Here is a 19,886-nt window from a genome sequence, read left to right on the forward strand (position 1 = left end):
TCTCCAGGCAAGAATACTGGAGTGGGTTATCATTACCTCCTCCAGGAGATCTTCCCAACCCAGGGATCAAACCTGCATCTTACGACTCCTGCATTGGCAGGCAGGTTCTTTACCACTAGTGCTGAGCAGTTTATAAACCAGTGATGTGATTTATGTATAGTTCTCAGTCAAAATCCAATCTTCTTTTGACTTGCTTCTGTCAGGTTACTTGTAGTTTAGCAGTTCAATTCATTGCCTTATTGTGGAACTTGAACAGTTAAGTTCAGGTAACCAATTTACCCCATGGATACAATAGAAGTTCACACTCCTGAGTTACACCCCTGACTCTTTCTATCCGTGGCACACTTTGCAGCCCACAAACTCAGTGGGTAGGAATCTTGCACTGTCCTCTTCTTGTAGATAGATGATCTGTGTTTACTAGTGGCAATGAGGAAAGAGAGATGAGGAAATTCAGGAAGAATAAGGTAACTGCTTTGCTTGGTTCCATGAGTTTTACCCTGTTTTAGGTAGGAGGCCAACAGGCTGGCCCCAGTACACTGTTCCTCACAGACAGTATGTTTGGGGAAAAAAGTATTACTCATTCCTCACTCTTACGCCAGCGTCTGCCAGCAATATTTGTGGCAGGATGTGAAGAAGGCAGGGATTCTCACATGGGGGTATAAGCAGTGTCCAGATAGTGGAGGGACATGCAGTTAGGTCTGAAAACAGCTCTACGTTGAGAGGGAACCTTGGGCCATAAGGGAGAAGTGGGTAAGTGCCAAGCTTGGGTACTCTTTACCTAAATGTGAGTCATACTGGCAAGTGCTATGGAGCGCTTTGTATTCTAGACCCTTTTTATGTAATTATCTATTAAATCTTCACAACAATCACATGAAGCAGGTACAGTTCTTTTCACAGATGAGGAAACTGAGGCCTAGGAAGCTTTAAATAATTTACCCAAGTGAGTCAGCTAGTGAGAAGAAATGACTAGACACCAGCAGCTCTGTGAGCCAGCAGTGCATAGGAGCTGGGCTGTCTGCTGAGCCTGGAGGCAGGTGAGGGCTCAGCCCAAGTGCCACAAAAGAAGGGGCTCCCAGGGAGGCAGCCTCTGGAATATGGATTCAGTAGGAGGAAAATACAGAGAAGGCACTGTTACAACCCACTCCAGTACTCTTGCCTGGAAAATCCCATGGGCAGAGGGGCCTGGTGGGCTGCAGTCCATGGGGTCGCGAAGAGTCGGACGCGACTCAGCAACTTCCCTTTCACTTTTCACTTTCATGCGTTGGAGAAGGAAATGGCAACCCACTCCAGTGTTCTTGCCTGGAGAATCCCAGGGACAGCGGAGCCTAGTGGGCTGCCATCTATGGGGTCGCACAGAGTCAAACACGACTGCAGTGACTTAGCAGCAGCAGCAGCAGGAAGAAAATACAGCCACTAAAGACTGACACACAAGGTGAAAAGATAAACAAAAACTTGTTACCTAAGGGATTCACGTAGCAAAAAGGAACCAGTAATGGAGACCTGGGTTTGCTAATAATAACACAGTCATAAACACCATTTATGTGCCAGGGATGGCAGTGGGTGTTTTATAGTTACGTAATCTGCAGAGTCACACAAGATGAGGGTTTTAGTCTCCATATTCCAGGTGAGAAAATTGAGGCTTGGAGACTTTTTGTATTACCCAACTTCTTGTCTAGGGAGTAGTGAGGTCAGAACTATAAGCCCATGTCTGTCTAACTTCCAACACTATGCTTCAGCCTCTGTGAAACCACAGCAGAGAAATTCACACATCGGACAAGGGCTGAATAGTAGTGGTTAAACAGGCTCAAATGCCAGGGCCATAGGAATGCAGGGTTAGGAACCTGGGAGGCAATTGAATGCAAAATCCACAAAGACGTGAGTGTCCTAAAGTAATGGTTGTTCAACCCAAGTCTGGGACACTTGCCCAGTGGGGACTGTTTATTTCAACTTTCCACCCAATTAGTCAGGTCCCAACTCTAGAGGGTAAATCCAACATTCCAATAAAACTCACAAAGCAATTTATTTTAAAGTTGATTTTCTAAGGTCATACTATAAGACTGGTTTGAAGAACAAGTTACCTTCAGCTTAAGACATAGAAGTGCAACAGATTCCCTGACTTATCAATTAAAGGCATATAATAAAAAACATATGTTTGATTTTGACAATAATTACAGTACTTTCATCCATACAGTTTAGGAGAAACTTGTTCACGGCTCCCACTCATTGATACTCATCCACACTACCTTCCTAGTGGCCTTCAGCCCTCTATCTCCAACCCACCGTCAAGCTCTTACAGCTATCATGTTACAGTAACTGTTATTGAATGTTTTGGCTTCAACTCTGTAAGTTACCAGCTGCATTTTGCCATCTAAAATGCTTCTATCTGCTATACAAATCATAGCTGATGAACCCATAAGAATCAGTTGATAATTGATAGCTAAGAATCACTGTCTGCAGTGTAGTGATCCCTGGAGTTGTGACTCCTCCAACATTTAACACACGCTATTTCAAATTAGAATCCTTTTTAGTTCTAGAATCAATTGTAGTTCTAAATTCTAAAACACTTTGGTTAGACAAAAATACTCAACCCAGCAAGTTCAGATTTGATGGAGAAATCAAAAGCTTTCCAGACAAGCAAAAGTTAAGAGAATTCAGCACCACCAAAACAGCTTTACAACCAATGCTAAAGGAACTTCTCTAGGCAGGAAACACAAGAGAAGAAAAAGGCCTAAAAAAAAATAAACCAAAAGTAATTAATAGTAATAGGATCATACATATCAAAAATTACCTTAAATGTAAATGAATTAGATGCACCAACCAAAAGTCATAGACTGGCTGAGTGGATGAAAATGTGTGCATGTATGCACTTCCGCCTACGACATCAGTCTACTTAACTCCCCAAATTGTACATAATTATGTTAAATTGTTAGGTTAATCATGTTTCTATTATGCAATTGAAATTATCTTTTACTTTTTGTCTGGCTATTGATTGTGAAAATTGATAAACATCTTTTGCTACTGTGATTATATAACTATTATTCATTTTAATACCATTGTATCATGATTGGTCAACAGAAAATAATAGAATTCTATATCACTAAAACTACCATTAAATTAAAAAAAAAAAAACCACCTGTAATCACTTTTTGAAATCCAAAAGCACATTAGAATTATCTTGGAATTTTTTGAAAAATACAAATGCCCAGGTACTGTTTTTTTCTCCAAAATTGCAGATGCATTTCTAAGGAGCGAGCAGCCATGTTTAAAAACAACTGGACTCTATGATGATGTTTTACTTTTATCTGGTTTGTTTTACTCTTTATGTTTCAATTCAATACTTTCATTTAGTTTATGTTTTCCAATTTGTGTCTTTTTTGTTGTTGTTCTTTCTCAAGCCTTTATCAAATGTCGTAGAAAAGCTTTTGCATACATATGTACATAAGTGGAACTTCCTGGGTAGCTCAAACAGTAAGTAATCTGTCTGTAATGCAGAAGACCTGGGTCGGGAAAATCCCCGGGAGAACGGCATGGCAACCCACTCCAGTATTCTTGCCTGGAGAATCGCATGGACAGAGGAGCCTGGTGGGAGACAGTCCATGGGGTCTCAAAGAGTCAGACACAACTGAGCGACTTACACACACACACATATATGTATAAGTAATATGCATAATATAATATATATATTTAAAAGATATCAACTTTTATATGCTTAAAATAACTCAAGAAGGGTGTAGAAACTGGTTACAGAAGTTGTCTCTAGGGATGGGAAAGACACTAAAGGAGAGACCTAAAAACTGAAGCATAATATACATACAAATAAGTTCACATATTGTAGGTGTACGGCTCAGTTTTCACAAACTGAGCACATCTGAGTAATCAGCACTTAAGAGTAGGAATCAGAATCTTGTCAGCATCCCAAAAGCAAAAAGGGTATCCCTTTATCTTTTATGTTTTGGCTGTGCTGAGTCTTCATTGCCTGGTGGGCTTTCTCTAGCTAAAGAGAGTAGGGGCCCCTCTTTGGTTGCAGTGCTCGGGCCTCTCGTTGCAGCGGCCTCCCTTGTTGCAGAGCATGGTTTCCAGGGCTCACAGGCTTCCGTAGTTGCTGCTCTCCTGCTCAGCAGCTGTGGCCCACAGGCTTAGTTGCTTCACGGCAACTAAGGGATCAGGGATCCCTTCCTGGACCAGGGATCCCTTCCTGGACCAGAGATCAAACCCATGTTTCCTGCATTGGCAGGTGGATTCTTCACCACTGAACCACCAGGAAACCCACTTCTGTTGTTTATGTTCTGGTTTTTTTGTTGTTGTTTTGGCCATGGGGCCTGTGGGATGGTCTGACATTTTAATTATGTGTCTTGGTGCGGGTCTCTTTGGGTACATCTTGTTTGGGACTCGGTGCTTCCTGGACTTGGTTGTCTGGTTCCTTTGCCAGATTAGGGAAGCTTTCAGCCATTATCTCTTCAAATAGGTTTTCTGTCCCTTTCTCTTTCTTGTTCTGGGGCCTCTTTTGTGTGAATGTTCCTCCCCTTGATGTTCTCTCAGTGGTCCCTTTACTATCCTCACTTTTGTTTTCTTTTCTTTCATGACTCCCAAGACATTTAGAGATTTTACTGGTTGTTTTGAGGATCAGGACACAGACAGTTCAATTTGTACGCAATTCTTAATGTACATACCAAAAAATCTAAAAAATCAAGTAGATGCGATTCTTTCTGAATAAGTTATTCCAGTGACTTTTCAGCTGAAAAGGTGGAGGCAAATTTTCCTTAACAGGATACAAGTACCAATATCTTCAAATGTTGATGTGTTGTTACGTCATAAGTCCCACTAATTCACAATTTGATATTATATACAAAACCTACTCAAGTGTTTCGAGTTTTTGATGAGCTCACAGCACATTAACAAAGTTACTGGGAAAATTGGACTACCATGACCAAAGAAAGATGGTACAGAGTGCACAACATTCCGACCAGGATAGCCAAGGTCAAGGAGCGGTTTGTTTTAGGAAACAGTTCTACCCAAATCAACATGGGAAGAGAAGTAAAGAGCTCAGCAAGACTTCCCTGGTGGTCCTGTAGTTAAGACTCTACACTCCCATGCAGGGGGCATGGGTTCAATCCCTGCTCGGGGAACTAAGATCCTGAATGCCATGTGGCACAGCCAAAAAAAAAGTGTTCAAGACATTCAATGCACAACTGACTCCAAACTGTCATTTGGTATTCTTTGTATCATAGGATATAGAAGCTACCCCATCTCTGGAATATTAAGCTGACACCTAACACAATCAAAATTTCCCATATTCAATATCCCACTATTTCTTTTTTTTTCAGATTTTATTTTATTATTTTTTTTTTACTTTACAATTATACCAAAAAAAAAAAAAAAAGAAAGAAAGAAAACAACCAGCAAATTGTTTACAACAGCAACATGGATGGACCTAGAGACTGTCATAGAGTAATGTCAGACAGAGAAAGACAAATACCATATGATATCACTTATATGTGGAATCTTTAAAAATGGTACAAATAAACTTATTTACAAAACGGAAATAGAGTCACAGATGTAGAAAACAAACTTATGGTTACCAGCGTGTAAGGGGGTAACATATTGGAGTTGACAAAGACACATACTCTATATAAAATAGATGACTAATAAGGACCTACTGTATTGGAGAAGGAACTGGCAACCCACTCCAGTGTTCTTGCCTGGAGAATCCTAGGGACAGGGGAGCCTGGTGGACTGCCATCTATGGGGTCACACAGAGTCAGACACGACTGAAGTGACTTAGCATCAAGGACCTACTGCATAGTGCAGGGAACTCTACTCAATACTCTGTAATGGCCTATATGGGAAAAGAATCTAGAAAAGAGTGGATATATGTATATATACATATACACTGATTCACTTTGCTATACATGTGAAACTAACACAATAGTGTAAATCAACTATACTCCAATTTTTAAAAAAAAGTGCTTACACTTTAAAAATGAATGAAGTGGGATTCCCTCTTTCTTAAAAATGCTACCAGAACTACTAAAAACACTTGCATTTACAAACTAATTAATAAAAATCTTCATCTGGATTGAACGAGAAGGTAGGCAGGGACCACCGATAGGACCCGGTGTGTGATGTTAACCACACATAGCTTCTGCCTTTCCTGCTTCCTCAGAGTCTGGGCTCTCCTCGTGTTCAGCTTCTCCATTTTATGCGGGTAAACCTCCAACCAGAGGTTTAGTCACTTCTGCCTGTTTTCCCTTTGCTCCCCATTTCCGTTTTGTTTGCACTTTTCTGTCTGAAGATTTATCCTTTCCTGCTGCCTTTTTTGGCTCTGTTTCCACATTTGGAGGAGCAGGTTTAGATGGCAACGTCCCGGATCCCCTCTTGGGGTCCTCCGTTGCTGTCCTCTATGTGGAGCTGACCTTCTCAAGCATGCTGGTGGTGGGGTGGGCGCATGCTGCGGGTCCTGAGAGAAATCCAGAAGCTGGACTGCCTGTCCACTGCTGCTTCTCCTGCTGCTAGAGGAGCTGGGACCCCTCATGAGCCCTCTTATTTCTTTTGTTTTATTCTCTTTCCTTTTTGCTATTCTGATTGAGTGACTTACTACTATCCTTGTCTTCCAGATCACTGATCTGTATTTTCTGTTTTTTTGTATTCTCTGATCTCCTGCTGGTTTCTGGTAGTGTATTTTTTTACATCAGTTAATGAATTCACAACTGTGAAAATTTTCTTTTTTTATATCTTCTAGCCCTTTGGTGAAAGAGGCTTATAATCCTTTTATCCTTTTGTTGATTCTCTCCCTGAATTCATCCAGTGTTCTACTGAGTCTGATAAGCAACTTATGATTGTTACTTTGAATTCTTTATCTGGTAAACTTTATCTCCTCTTTCTTTCAGTTCAGTTCAGTTCAGTTCAATCGCTCAGTAATGTCCAACTCTTTGCGATACCATGAATCGCAGCACACCAGGCCTCGCTGTCCATCACCAACTCCTGGAGTTCACTCAAACTCATGTCCATCGAGTTGGTGATGCCATCCAGGAATCTCATCCTCTGACGTCCCCTTCTCCTCCTGCCCCTAATCCCTCCCAGCATCAGAGTCCTTTCCAATGAGTCAACGCATGAGGTGGCCAAAGTACTGGAGCTTCAGCTTTAGCATCATTCCTTCCAAAGAACACCCAGGACTGATCTCCTTTAGAATGGACTGGTTGGATCTCCTTGCAGTCCAAGGGACTCTCAAGAGTCTTCTCCAACACCACAGTTCAAAAGCATCAATACTTCAGCACTCAGCTTTCTTCACAGTCCAACTCTTGCATCCATACATGACCACTGGAAAAACCATAGCCTTGACTAGATGGACCTTTGTTGCCAGAGTAGTATCTCTGCTTTTGAATATACTATCTAGGTTGGTCATAACTTTTCTTCCAAGGAGTAAGTGTCTTTTAACTTCATGGCTGCAGTAACCATCTGCAGTGATTTTGGAGCCCCAAAAGATAAAGTCTGACACTGTTTCCACTGTTTCCCCATCTATCTGCCATGAAGTGATGGGACCAGATGCCATGATTTCCGTTTTCTGAATGTTGAGCTTTAAGCCAGTTTTTTCACTTTCCTCTTTCACCCTCAGCAAAGGCTCTTTTGTTCCTCTTCACTTTCTGCCATAAGGGTGGTGTCATCTGCATATCTGAGGTTATTGATATTTCTCCTGGCAATCTTGATTCCAGCTTGTGCTTCCTCCAGCCCAGCGTTTCTCAGGATGTACTCTGCATATAAGTTAAATAAGCAGGGTAAAAATATACAGCCTTGAGGTACTCCTTTTCCTGTTTAGAACCGGTCTGTTATTCCATGTCCAGTTCTAACTGTTGCTTCCTGACCTGCATACAGGTTTCTCAGGAGGCAGGTCAGGTGGTCTGGTATTCCCATCTCTTTCAGAATTTTCCATAGTTTACTGTGATCCACACAGTCAAAGGCTTTGGCATAGTCAATAAAGCAGAAATATATGTAGTTTCTGAAACTCTCTTGCTTTTTCCATGATCCAGCAGATGTTGACAATTTGATCTCTGGTTCCTCTGCCTTTTCTAAAATCAGCTTGAACATCTGGAATTTCACACTTCACCTATTGCTGAAGGCTCGCTTGGAAAATTTTGAGCACTACTTTACTAGCTTGTGAAATGAGTGCAATTGTGCAGTAGTTTGAGCATTCTTTGGCATTGCCTTTCTTTGGGATTGGAATGAAAACTAACCTTTTCCAGTCCTATGTCCGCTGCTGAGTTTTCCAAATTTGCTGGCATATTGAGTGCAGCAGTTACACAGCATCATCTTTCAGGATTTGAAATAGCTCAACTGGAATTCCATCACCTCCACTAGCCTTGTTCGTAGTGATGCTTTCTAAGGCCCACTTGACTTCACATTCCAGGATGTCTGACTCTAGGTGAGTGATCACACCATCATGATTATCTGGGTCGTGCAGATCTTTTATGTACAGTTCTTCTGTGTATTCTTGCCACCTCTTCTTAATATCTTCTGCTTCTGTTAGGTCCATACCATTGTTGTCCTTTATTGATCCCATCTTTGCATGAAATGTTCCCTTGGTATCTCTAATTTTCTTGAAGAGATCTCTAGTCTTTCCCATTCTGTTGTTTTCCTCTATTTCTTTGCATTGATCGCTGAGGAAGGCTTTCTTATCTCCTCTTGCTATTCTTTGGAACTCTGCATTCAGATGCTTATATCTTTCCTTTTCTCCTTTGCTTTTTGCCTCTCTTCTTTTCACAGCTATTTGTAAGCCCTCCTCAGACAACCATTTTGCTTTTTTGCATTTCTTTTCTATGGGGATGGTCTTGATCCCTGTCTCCTGTACAATGTCACGAACCTCAGTTCATGGAGAAATAACTCCAGAAAGAATGAAGGGATAGTTCATCAGGCACTTTATCAGATTTAGTCCCTTAAATCTATTTCTCACTTCCACTGTATAATCATAAGGGATTTGATTTAGGTCATACCTGAATGGTCTAGTGGTTTTCCCTACTTTCTTCAATTTCAGTCTGAATTTGGTAATAAGGAGCTCATGATCTGAGCCACAGTCAGTTCCTGGTCTTGTTTTTGCTGACTTTATAGAGCTTATCCATCTTTGGCTGCAAAGAATATGATTAATCTGATTTTGGTGTCAACCATCTCATGATGTCCATGTGTAGAGTCTTCTCTTGTGTTGTTGGAAGAGGGTGTTTGCTATGACCAGTGCGTTCTCTTGGCAAAATTCTATTAGTCTTTGCCCTGCTTCATTCCACATTCCAAGGCCAAATTTGCCTATTACTCCAGGTGTTTCTTGACTTCCTACTTTTGCCTTCCAGTCCCCTATAATGAAAAGGACTTCTCTTTTGGGTGTTAGTTCTAAAAGATTTTGTAGGTCTTCAGAGAACCATTCAACTTCAGGTTCTTCAGCGTTACTGGTTGGGGCATAGACTTGGATTACTGTGATATTGAATGGTTTGCCTTGGAAACAAACAGAGCTCATTCTGTCGTTTTTGAGATTGCATCCAAGTACTGCATTTCGGACTCTTTTCTTGACCATGATGGCTACTCCATTTCTTCTGAGGGATTCCTGCCCGAAGTAGTAGATATAATGGTCATCTGAGTTAAATTCACCCATTCCAGTCCATTTTAGTTTACTAATTCCTAGAATGTCAACATTCACTCTTGCCATCTTCTGTTTGACCACTTCCAATTTGCTTTGATTCGTGGACCTGACATTCCAGGTTCCTATGCAATATTGCACTTTACAGCATCAGACCTTGCTTCTATTACCAGTCACATCCACAACTGGGTGTTGTTTTTGCTTTGGCTCCATCCCTTCATTCTTTCTGGAGTTATTTCTCTACTGATCTCCAGTAGCATATTGGGCACTTACTGACGTTCCTTTTTTAGTATCCTATCATTTTGCCTTTTCATCCTGTTCATGCAGTTCTCAAGGCAAGAATACTGAAGTGGTTTGCCATCCCCTTCTCCAGTGGACCACAATGTGTCAGACCTCTCTACCATTACCCGCCTGTCTTGGGTGGCCCCACAGGGCATGGCTTAGTTTCATTGAGTTAGACAAGGCTGTGGTCCTAGTGTGATTAGATTGACTAGTTTTCTGTGAGTATGGTTTCAGTGTGTCTGCCCTCTGATGCCCTCTTCCAACACATCCTACTCCAGTACTTTTGCCTGGAAAATCCCATGGACAGAGGAGCCTGGAAGGCTGCAGTCCATGGGGTTGCTGAGGGTTGGACGAGACAGAGCGACTTCACTTTCACTTTTCACTTTCATGCATTGGAGAAGGAAATGGCAACCCACTCCAGTGTTCTTGCCTGGAGAATCCCAGGGACAGCAGAGCCTGATGGGCTGCCGTCTATGGGGTTGCACAGAGTCTGACATGACTGAAGTGACTTAGCAGCAGCAGCAACACATCCTGTCTTACTTGGGTTTCTCTTACCTTGGATGTGGGGTATCTCTTCACGGCTGTTCCAGCAAAGCACAGCCGCTGCTCCTTACCTGGGACGAGGGGTATCTCCTCACGGCAATCCCTCCTGACCTTGTACTACTCCACATAGCTCCTGTCAGCCCTCCTGTGCCCGTGCAGCCACCGGTCCTTGGAGGTTGGGGTTGCTCCTCCCAGCCACCGCCCCGACCTCAGATGTGGGGTAGCTTCTCGGCTGCTCCTGTGCTGTCGCAGCCTGGCACTCTTGGCCTCCACTCCTGACCTCAGACACGGGGTACCTCCTCTAGGCCGCCCTTGTGCACCATTGCAGCCACCCACGCTTGTGCCCGCCTCTTCCTTTAGTTCTTTTTTTCCCCCTGATGTTTTATCTTGTTCTTCCCTTAGAAAGATATTTCATAGTTTTTTCATTAATTCCGTTTCAAACCGGACATGGAAAGACGGACTAGTTCCAAATTGGGAAAGAAGTAGTCAAGGCTGTATATCGTCACCCAGCTTATTTAACTTATATGTAGAGTACATCATTCAAAATGCTGGACTGGATGAAGCACAAGCTGGAATCAAGATTTCTGGGAGAAATATTAATAATCTCAGATATGCAGATGACACCACCCTTATGGCAGAAAGTGAAGAAGGAACTAAAAAGCCTCTTGATGAAAGTGAAAGAGGAGAGTGAAAAAGTTGGCTTAAAGCTCAACATTCAGAAAATGAAGATCATGGCATCTGGCCCCATCACTTCATGGCAAATAGATGGTGAAACAGTGGAAGCAGTCAGACTTTATTTTTGGGGGCTCCAAAATCACTGCAGATGGTAACTGCAGCCATGAAATTAAAAGACACTTGTTTCTTGGAAGAAAAGCTATGACAAACCTAGAGAGCATATTAAAAAGCAAAGACATTACTTTGCCAACAGAGGTCCATCTAGACAAAGCTATGGTTTTTCCAGTAGTCATGTATGGATGTGAGAGTTGGACTAAAAAAAACTGGGCACTGAAGAATTGCTGCTTTTGAACTGTGGTGTTGGAGAAGACTCTTGAGAGTCCCTTGGACTGCAAGGAAATCCAACCCATCCATTCTAAAGGAAATCAGTCCTGAATATTCATTGGAAAGACTGATGCTGAAGCTGAAACTCCAGTTCTTGGGCCTCCAGTGAGAACTCACTCACTGGAAAAGACCCTGAAGGTAAGAGGAGAAGGGGTTGACAGAGGATAAGATGGTTGGGTGGCATCACTGACTCAATGGACATGAGTTTGAACAGGCTCTGGGAATTGGTGATGGACAAGGAAGCCTGGTGTGCTGAAGTCCATGGGATTGCAAAGAGTAAGACACTGCTGAACTGACTGACTCTTGAACTCTGTTTCTGCATATATCAGCTTCATCACCCAGTCTTGAAAGGGTGGCCTTATATAGGAGGTGTCCTATAGGGCCCAGTGGTACAATCTCCCTTAGTCAACCCAGCCAGGTGCTCCAGGGGTATCCCCTGTGTCGGCTGCTTGTGCCCTCCTGTGATGAGTGGACAGCAGTTGTTGTGGGTGTGCTGGTGGGTGAGGTTGGTCCCCAGGCAGGCTTCCCTGTGACTGCAGCAGACACCCTAGTAGGTGGGGTTGGTCCTTGGTCCAAACGTCCACAGACCTGGCTGTGACTGCTGTAGGGAGGGGGCACTGGTGTGTAGGCCTGGCCTCTTGGGTTCTCTGGAGAAAGGAGGGCCAGAGCAGGTAGTGTTAGGTAGGCTGATGAAGACTGATAGAAACGGTGCTCACTAGCACCAGGTCAGCTACGTGGGAAGAAAGTGAAAATGAACGAAGATCTGCAGGTACTTCTGCCCCCAGAGGAAGTTCCACTGGACCCCTGTTAGGGGACATTCAGCTTTAAGGGATCCAATATGTTATTCTTTTCTTTTGTGTGCCATTTCTTAAGGATTCTCTACTCCTTATTAGTTCCTGGAAAACAGGAATGAGCAGAGCTGCATGCAGTTCTCAGGACTGAGATCACAAGAAGGGGCACCCGCTTGGATTCCTTTCAGTGACTCCCTTCAGTTCAGTTCAGTTCAGTTCAGTCGCTCAGTCGTGTCCGACTCTTTGTGACCCCATGAATCGCAGCACGCCAGGCCTCCCTGTCTATCACCATCTCCCAGAGTTCACTCAGACTCACGTCCATCGAGTCCATGATGCCATCCAGCCATCTCATCATCTGTCGTTCCCTTCTCCTCCTGCCCGCAATCCCTCCCAGCATCAGAGTTTTTTTCCAATGAGTCCGCTCTTCTCATGAGGTGGCCAAAGTACTGGAGTTTCAGCTTTAGCATCATTCCTTCCAAAGAAATCGCAGGGTTGATCTCCTTCAGAATGGACTGGTTGGATCTCCTTGAAGTCCAAGGGACTCTCAAGAGTCTTCTCCAACACCACAGTTCAAAAGCATTAATTGGCAAAGTAATGTCTCTGCTTTTGAATATGCTATCTAGGTTGGTCATAACTTTTCTTCCAAGGAGTAAGCGTTTTTTAATTTCATGGCTGCAGTCACCATCTGCAGTGATTTTGGAGCCCAAAAAAATAAAGTCTGACACTGTTTCCACTGTTTCCCCATCTATTTCCCATGAAGTGATGGGACCAGATGCCATGATCTTCGTTTTCTGAATGTTGAGCTTTAAGCCAACTTTTTCACTCTCCTCTTTCACTTTCATCAAGAGGCTTCTTAGCTCCTCTTCACTTTCTGCCATAAGGGTGATGTCATCTGCATATCTGAGGTTATTGATATTTCTCCCAGAAATCTTGATTCCAGCTTGTGTTTCTTCCAGTCCAGGGTTTCTCATGATGTACTCTGCATAGAAGTTAAGTAAGCAGGGTGACAATATACAGCCTTGACGTACTCCTTTTCCTATTTGGAACCAGTCTGTTGTTCCATGTCCAGTTCTAACTGTTGCTTCCTGACCTGCATACAGATTTCTCAAGAGGCAGGTCAGGTGGTCTGGTATTCCCATCTCTTTCAGAATTTTCCACAGTTTCTTGTGATCCACACAGTCAAAGGCTTTGGCATAGTCAATAAAGCAGAAATAGATGTTTTTCTGGAACTCTCTCGCTTTTTCCATGATCCAGCGGATGTTGGCTATTTGGTTTCTGGTTCCTCTGCCTTTTCTAAAACCAGCTTGAACGTCAGGGAGTTCACGGTTCACGTATTGCTGAAGCCTGGCTTCAAGAATTTTGAGCATTACTTTACTAGCATGTGAGATGAGTGCAATTGTGCGGTAGTTTGAACATTCTTTGGCATTGCCTTTCTTTGGAATTGGAATGAAAACTGACCTTTTCCAGTCCTGTGGCCACTGCTGAGTTTTCCAAATTTGCTGGCATATTGAGTGCAGCACTTTCACAGCATCATCTTTCAGGATTTGAAACAGCTCAATTGGAATTCCATCAACTCCACTAGCTTTGTTCATAGTGATGCTTTCTAAGGCCCACTTGACTTCACTTCACTTGACTCCCCTCAGCGACCTTACTTAAATGTAATCTATTCCGTTATGCCCCTCTTACTCAGGGTATGGAATGCTTTCTGGCCCTTTGAAGATTGTTATTTGCTTGGCTTTGTTTTTGCTCAGTTGTTGTTGCTGTTGTTGTTGTTTTTAACTGCCTAAAGCTGCCTTGTATGAAGATATATAAACATGCATTTCTGCAAATAAAGCACCCTTGTTTCACTCGAGACTTGGATCCCCTGCGTCCCTCTTCTCGTCAACTCCAGTCCCCAGGTCCAGGTCTACAAAGACCGTGACAGACCCCTCCCACTCTGGGCCCCAAAATGAGTCAAGGACTCCCTGTCTTGTATGGCCCAGGAGCTTTTCAAGCTGCTGCCTCTGTGCTAGGTTTGGAGTGAGTGAGTTTTGCGAGGAGTCCTTTGAGAGTGAAGTCTCCGTCCTTTCCCAGGGCACCCCCATCCTCGTCCCCCCACCTCCACTCCCCCAGATTTAATCCTTGCTGGTTTTCAGAACCAGATCTTTTGGGGACTCAGCTTCCCAGTTAGGTCCTGGTGCTGGGGAGCATGATGTGGGACTTGGCCCCCTGGCTCCTCAGAGGGTACCTCTGTGGTTGTGATGTCTCTTGGGGTTGTGGGTTGCCTCACAGGAGTAAAACCAAGGTTTGATTCTGCACCTCCTGCCTTTCTCATCGTGGCCTTTTCCTTATACCCTTACTCGTAGAAAGTCTGTTGTGCTAGTCTTCAGGTCAGTCCTGAGAGACAGCTGTTCTTTACGAGGTTGTAGTTTTGGTGTGTCCCTGGGAGGAGGTGAGCCCGGGTCGTCCTACTCCACCAACTTGACCCGGAATTTGTGCAAGGCACTACCCTAAGCCCTTGGCCCAACCCGGCTCTGCTGCTAAGTGAGCAGTTCCCTGCCCCAGTGCTCAGTTTCTGTATCTCCAATTCCCAGATGTAGGGACATGCCCCTAAAAGATCTCAAGAGAGTAGCAGAAAGGAGTACCTTTACTCTGTCAGAAACTCTCTCAGATGCCAAACCCGGAAAAGCCAGTTCCAGAGTGATCTTGCTGCCCCTCCCTGCCAGCCACCTTCAGATCTGACATAATATATATAGCTTAAGAAACTTATGAATTTTTGCTTAGCTAAAAAATTTATGACATTTTGGTTCCGCTACTTTGATTAAGTATGAATTGAATGCTAGATTTCTAATTTATGTTCACTCAAAACTTTGATATAGTTCCATTTATTCTGGCATCTAGTATTACTGCAAAAAGTCTAGACAGCTTATTATCTTAATAATGTTTTTTTAAAAAAAAAACTTTGAAGCTTGAAACTTTTAATCCAATTCTGAGGATACAAAGAAATAATAAAGAAAAGAAAAACAGGAAATTAACATGTGATACAGTATTATTAACTAAAGTACAGCTTTATTCAAATTTCACAAAATTTTATGTTAGTTTCCATTATTTGTTTTCATACCTATTCAAGATTCCACATTGTATTTAGTTGCATTGAGCAAATTCAGCTGCATACAACAAACTCTGGTAAATTATTTTCATTTTTATTCTCTTACAATTATTTTCTAATTTTTCTTGTTATGGCTTCTTTATACACCCATCATTTAAAAGTGGACATTTAATTTCCAAATATATTGGATTTTTAAAATATCTTTGATATCAATTTCTCATTTAAATGTTTTCTTCTCTGCAGTCTGTGTTTTTTCAGTCTTTTAACTTTACTGAGGCTTTCAACGACTAAGTCAAATGTCTCTCTTGGAAAATGTCACGTTGCACTTGAAAATACGTGGGTTATTTTCAAATATCTTTTGATATTGTTTTCTAACATAATGCCTCAGTGATAAGAGAACGGACTCTGTATGATTTCAATACCTTTAGGCCATAAAATTTTTGCACCTTGTTTTATGTCCCTGGATATGTTCTAGTGTCTTATAGTTTATAGTCCATGGGAACTTGAATAGAATTTGTATCCTGCTGTTGTGTGAAAATTGTATAAATCTTAGTTATGTTGAATTGGTTCATAGTGCTTTTCGGGTTACTTTTCTGTCTATCCACTCTATTAATTTTTGAGAGTTTGATATTGAAACTCCAGCTAAAAATCTTTATTTTTTTAAGTTGAAGTTTTTGGTTGGAGTTTCAATATCAAACTCTCAAAAATTAATAGAATGAATAGACAGAAAAGTAGAAGGATATAGTAGACCTGAAAAGCACTGATACATACATGTTGATGTAGGCAGAAATCAACACAATATTGTAAAGCAATTATTCTCCAATAAAAAATAAAATAATAAAATAATTGTAATATATAGTGGGACTATATGTAACTTTGTTCTGTATTTTCCAAATCTCCTGTGAATGTGTTATCATACTTTTATAATTAAAAAAAATTTAAAAAACCACTTTAGTTAGAGACTGTGAAGTATCTCCTCTTTCATTATACTAATAAGATTGAGTTATTTACTTTTATCGTTTCCTTCATATTCTGTGGCATGTAACTGAACAACAAAACAATAATAAAAAAGCTATCTAGCCCAGCTCTTCTCAGGCTTTAATGTGCCTGTCAATCACATGGGTATGTTATTAAAAAGAAGTTTCTGATATAGTCAGTCTAGGGTAGGGTTTGAGATTTTGAGTTTGTAACCAGCACCCAGGTGATGGTGCTGGTGCCAGTCCAGACACTATGCTCTGAGTAAGGGGGATCTAGAAGACTGAGGTTTCTCCTGTTACTTGAAGCTCTTGGGTGATTTACATGCTTTTACATGCTGCTCTGCCCAGTGAAACACTGTTGAAAACACTAAATAAATTTTAGATTAAAATGGGGTTGGGACTAAACATTTCCCCCAAAAGATAAACTTGCTTATTTGTCCACTTATTTCTTTACTCTAGGATAAGACGAACAACTTTTCCATTGAGAAGAAACTTCTTTCTCCTGATGTCTGAAAATCAGAAGAAACTGAAGCTTGTTTCACATTTTAGATGTGTTCAAGAAGATTATATTAACCTGTAATTCCTATTATCGGTATTAGTTCCTATCTGTAAATTAATCCAAAGCAATGAAAGATTATTGGTAAAGTTTGCTAAGCACCTGAAAACAGTGGAGGTAGATATTACATTTATCTTTAGTTGTCACAGTTGGAATACACTGGATGTCTAATTCAGCTTATTTTATTAAACATGCCAAATATGATAAGAAACAAAGGCGTTTTATTGAGTCCTCAAGGTAAACATTATAAATGTTAACCTTTCACTGTAGTATAATTGTGGTCATCCATTAAAAAGAATATCCAGGTGTAGGTAAAAGTTAGTAAATGAACGGCAAAGATGAAAAGCCTCTGACTCAGAGACAACCATTTTAATGCTAGCCTTGGCAGAGCTCATCACTTCTCTAAAATTTGTCCACTAAAAAGTAAGGACATGGGAAATGTATGAAGTGATCTTGAAAACAGGAGTGGGGGTGAGAGGTTTTACAGATGCTCAATATGATACTACTGGGCTAAAAAAGAGGTTAAAAAGGAGAGAAGAAAAAAAAAAAACCCTAACCTTCCTTTCCCCCACAATTGTCAAAAGTAATATATATACCATATAGAAAAACTGGAAAATAAAAGAAAAAAACCCATCTGTATTTCATTTCTAGAAATAACCACTGATAACATGCTGATACAGTTTTAGTCTTTTTTCCTATGCATGTTTTATTTCACATGTTTGAAATCAATTGTATGGTATATATGTTATCCCTTTTTAACATATCATTCCTATTCATTAAAATATAACTGAATGATTATATTAAAAACCTGTATATGTTTGGGTTTTTTTGCATTTATTACTCTACTTTTTGGATATTTGGGTTTTTCAGAAAGCATCTCCTTCTGCATCTCCTGCATTGCAGGTGGGTTCTTTATTGCTGAGCCACCAGGGAAGCCCAGTTTACTTACAGCCTTCCCCTCAAATTTAAAAAAGTTCTTTATCCTAGTCTTGTGATTACACAGCTTTCATTCACCTTCCTCTCTCAAGCTCATCTTAAAACTTTCTCCAGTTTATAGTTCTCAAGTTCATTTCTCAGATTTAATGAAATAAATCAACTCAGGTCAACAAAGATTTGTTGACTGGGTATGTCCCTTCCCTACTTAAAAATATTTACGCTATGAAACAGTCAACAACCTCTTGAGTCAAAATCCAAACTTTTCCAGATTTAATATAAAAATTTCCACTTAGTCAATTTAGAGATTCTACATGTTAGCCAGTTCCAGCTACCACCATGTTTATGGAACTCTCTCATCACTGGATACTTAAAAAACAGTGTTGTGAGCCAGTGGCTAAAATTGGAGAGATTACATCTTCAAAGAAATATAACACCAAAAGCTACCTGGAGTTGGGGTAAAGCATTTACTATTCTTACAAATCCACAATCTTAACCTTATCAAAATTCTTACCATCAACCTTTCTGCAACCTTTCAACGTGTGTGTGTGTGTGTGTGTGTGTGTGTGTGTATATATACTACTTTTACTAATGTGCTCCAAGGCATAAAACATAGATTGCTATGGTTAGTATTCAGAAAATGAATGATGGATGTGACTTTATTCCTACTTATCATTACTGGCATCATTGCTTTGTCAGTTACCTTTTATTCATTATTTACTCATCTCCAGGCATTGGGGCAGGTTTTATTTTCTTGAATAAAGGAGAGGAAAGTGAAGGTGCTCAGTCATGTCCACCGCTTTGCGACCCCATGGACTGTAGCCTACCAGGTTCTTCCGTCCATGGGATTTTCCAGGCAAGGGTACTGGAGTAGATTGCCATTTCCTTCTTTTCTTCAATAGCAAGATTTTATTTAACAATAAATACATTGCTAATCTCATGTTGCAAATCACATATACATATGACAAGACAGCCCAGACTGAGTATTTAAGTAATTTGCCCCAAATTCCAAAACTTGCCCTAATTCACAAGATGACATAAATGCCAGATGATTAGACTATCCTCTGTAAATATTGGCTGAATAGATTTGAATTTTCATGACAAAATAGGGAGCATCCTTTTATTTCTGATTAATAAACATGTTGTATAAGGAAAGATTAGAAAAGAACTTTGAAAACTGTTTTCCTACTGTAATAGAAAAAATGGTTATTAGGTACTCAAGTACAGATACAACACCAGACAGTAATACTCAGAGAAGATTTCTGGGCTCATATACCTTTCCACGTGGCCACAGGCAAAAGGGACCTGGAACAACGTTGTCCCAAAGGGAGCTGGCTGGTAGTTCCATCTAGGCAGCAGCAGAGCTGCTCTTAATGCCAGAAGTCTGAATCTTGTTTCACTATAAGAATGATAGCTCGGTTTCTATTGGTGCTACCTGTAGAGCAGATACAAGCCTTGCTGTTAGCTCACAGACCCCAAGTGGGACTCTGTAGGTGACTGACTTTTATTTGCAAATGCTGCTCAGTCATGTCCAACTCTTTGGAATCCCATGGACTGTAGCCGGTCAGACTCCTCTGTCCATGGGATTCTCCAGGCAAGAATACTGGAGTGGGTTGCCATTTCCTCCTCCAGGGGATCTTCCCCACCCAGAGATCAAACCCGCGTTTCCTAAGTCCCCTGCATTGGCAGGCAGATTCTTTACCACTGAGTCACCTATTTTTAGAAATGATGTCCTCTTTGACTAGAAATGATGTCCTCTTTGCACTTGGGCTTTCAGGGTGACTTTAGAAATATCCTTCCCCATGTCTGCTCTACTCTTGCCCCCAAACAAGCTCCCCCCAGTTCATCCTCAGCTTTGCGGTCCAGACCGGGGGCTCCCCAGCAGCCTCTCCCTTCCAGACCAACCACTAGCACACACGGCAGCCTTCCCCCTCGGGACTGACGTCACAGCACTATTTCCTTGCTAGGGGTCCTCTCTCTTTTCCACTTTGGGGCCTTGGTCCTTTCGGGATCAAATTCTGTTCTTCACTTCCCCACTGCA

At 41.5% G+C, this 19,886-nt stretch overlaps 1 protein-coding gene across 1 annotated transcript in view; it reads left to right on the forward strand.

Annotated features, from left to right (window-relative positions):
• Positions 1-17,120, forward strand: part of C15H11orf97 (chromosome 15 C11orf97 homolog) — a 36,393-nt gene extending 19,273 nt beyond the window's left edge. The window contains exon 4 of the mRNA XM_018059001.1: positions 16,816-17,120. Coding sequence (XP_017914490.1) covers positions 16,816-16,820 — 5 coding nt within the window. The 3' untranslated portion in view covers positions 16,821-17,120. The remainder of the gene's footprint in view (positions 1-16,815) is intronic.

The sequence above is a fragment of the Capra hircus genome, chromosome 15 (assembly GCF_001704415.2).
Source record: "Capra hircus breed San Clemente chromosome 15, ASM170441v1, whole genome shotgun sequence".
NCBI lineage: Eukaryota > Metazoa > Chordata > Mammalia > Artiodactyla > Bovidae > Capra > Capra hircus.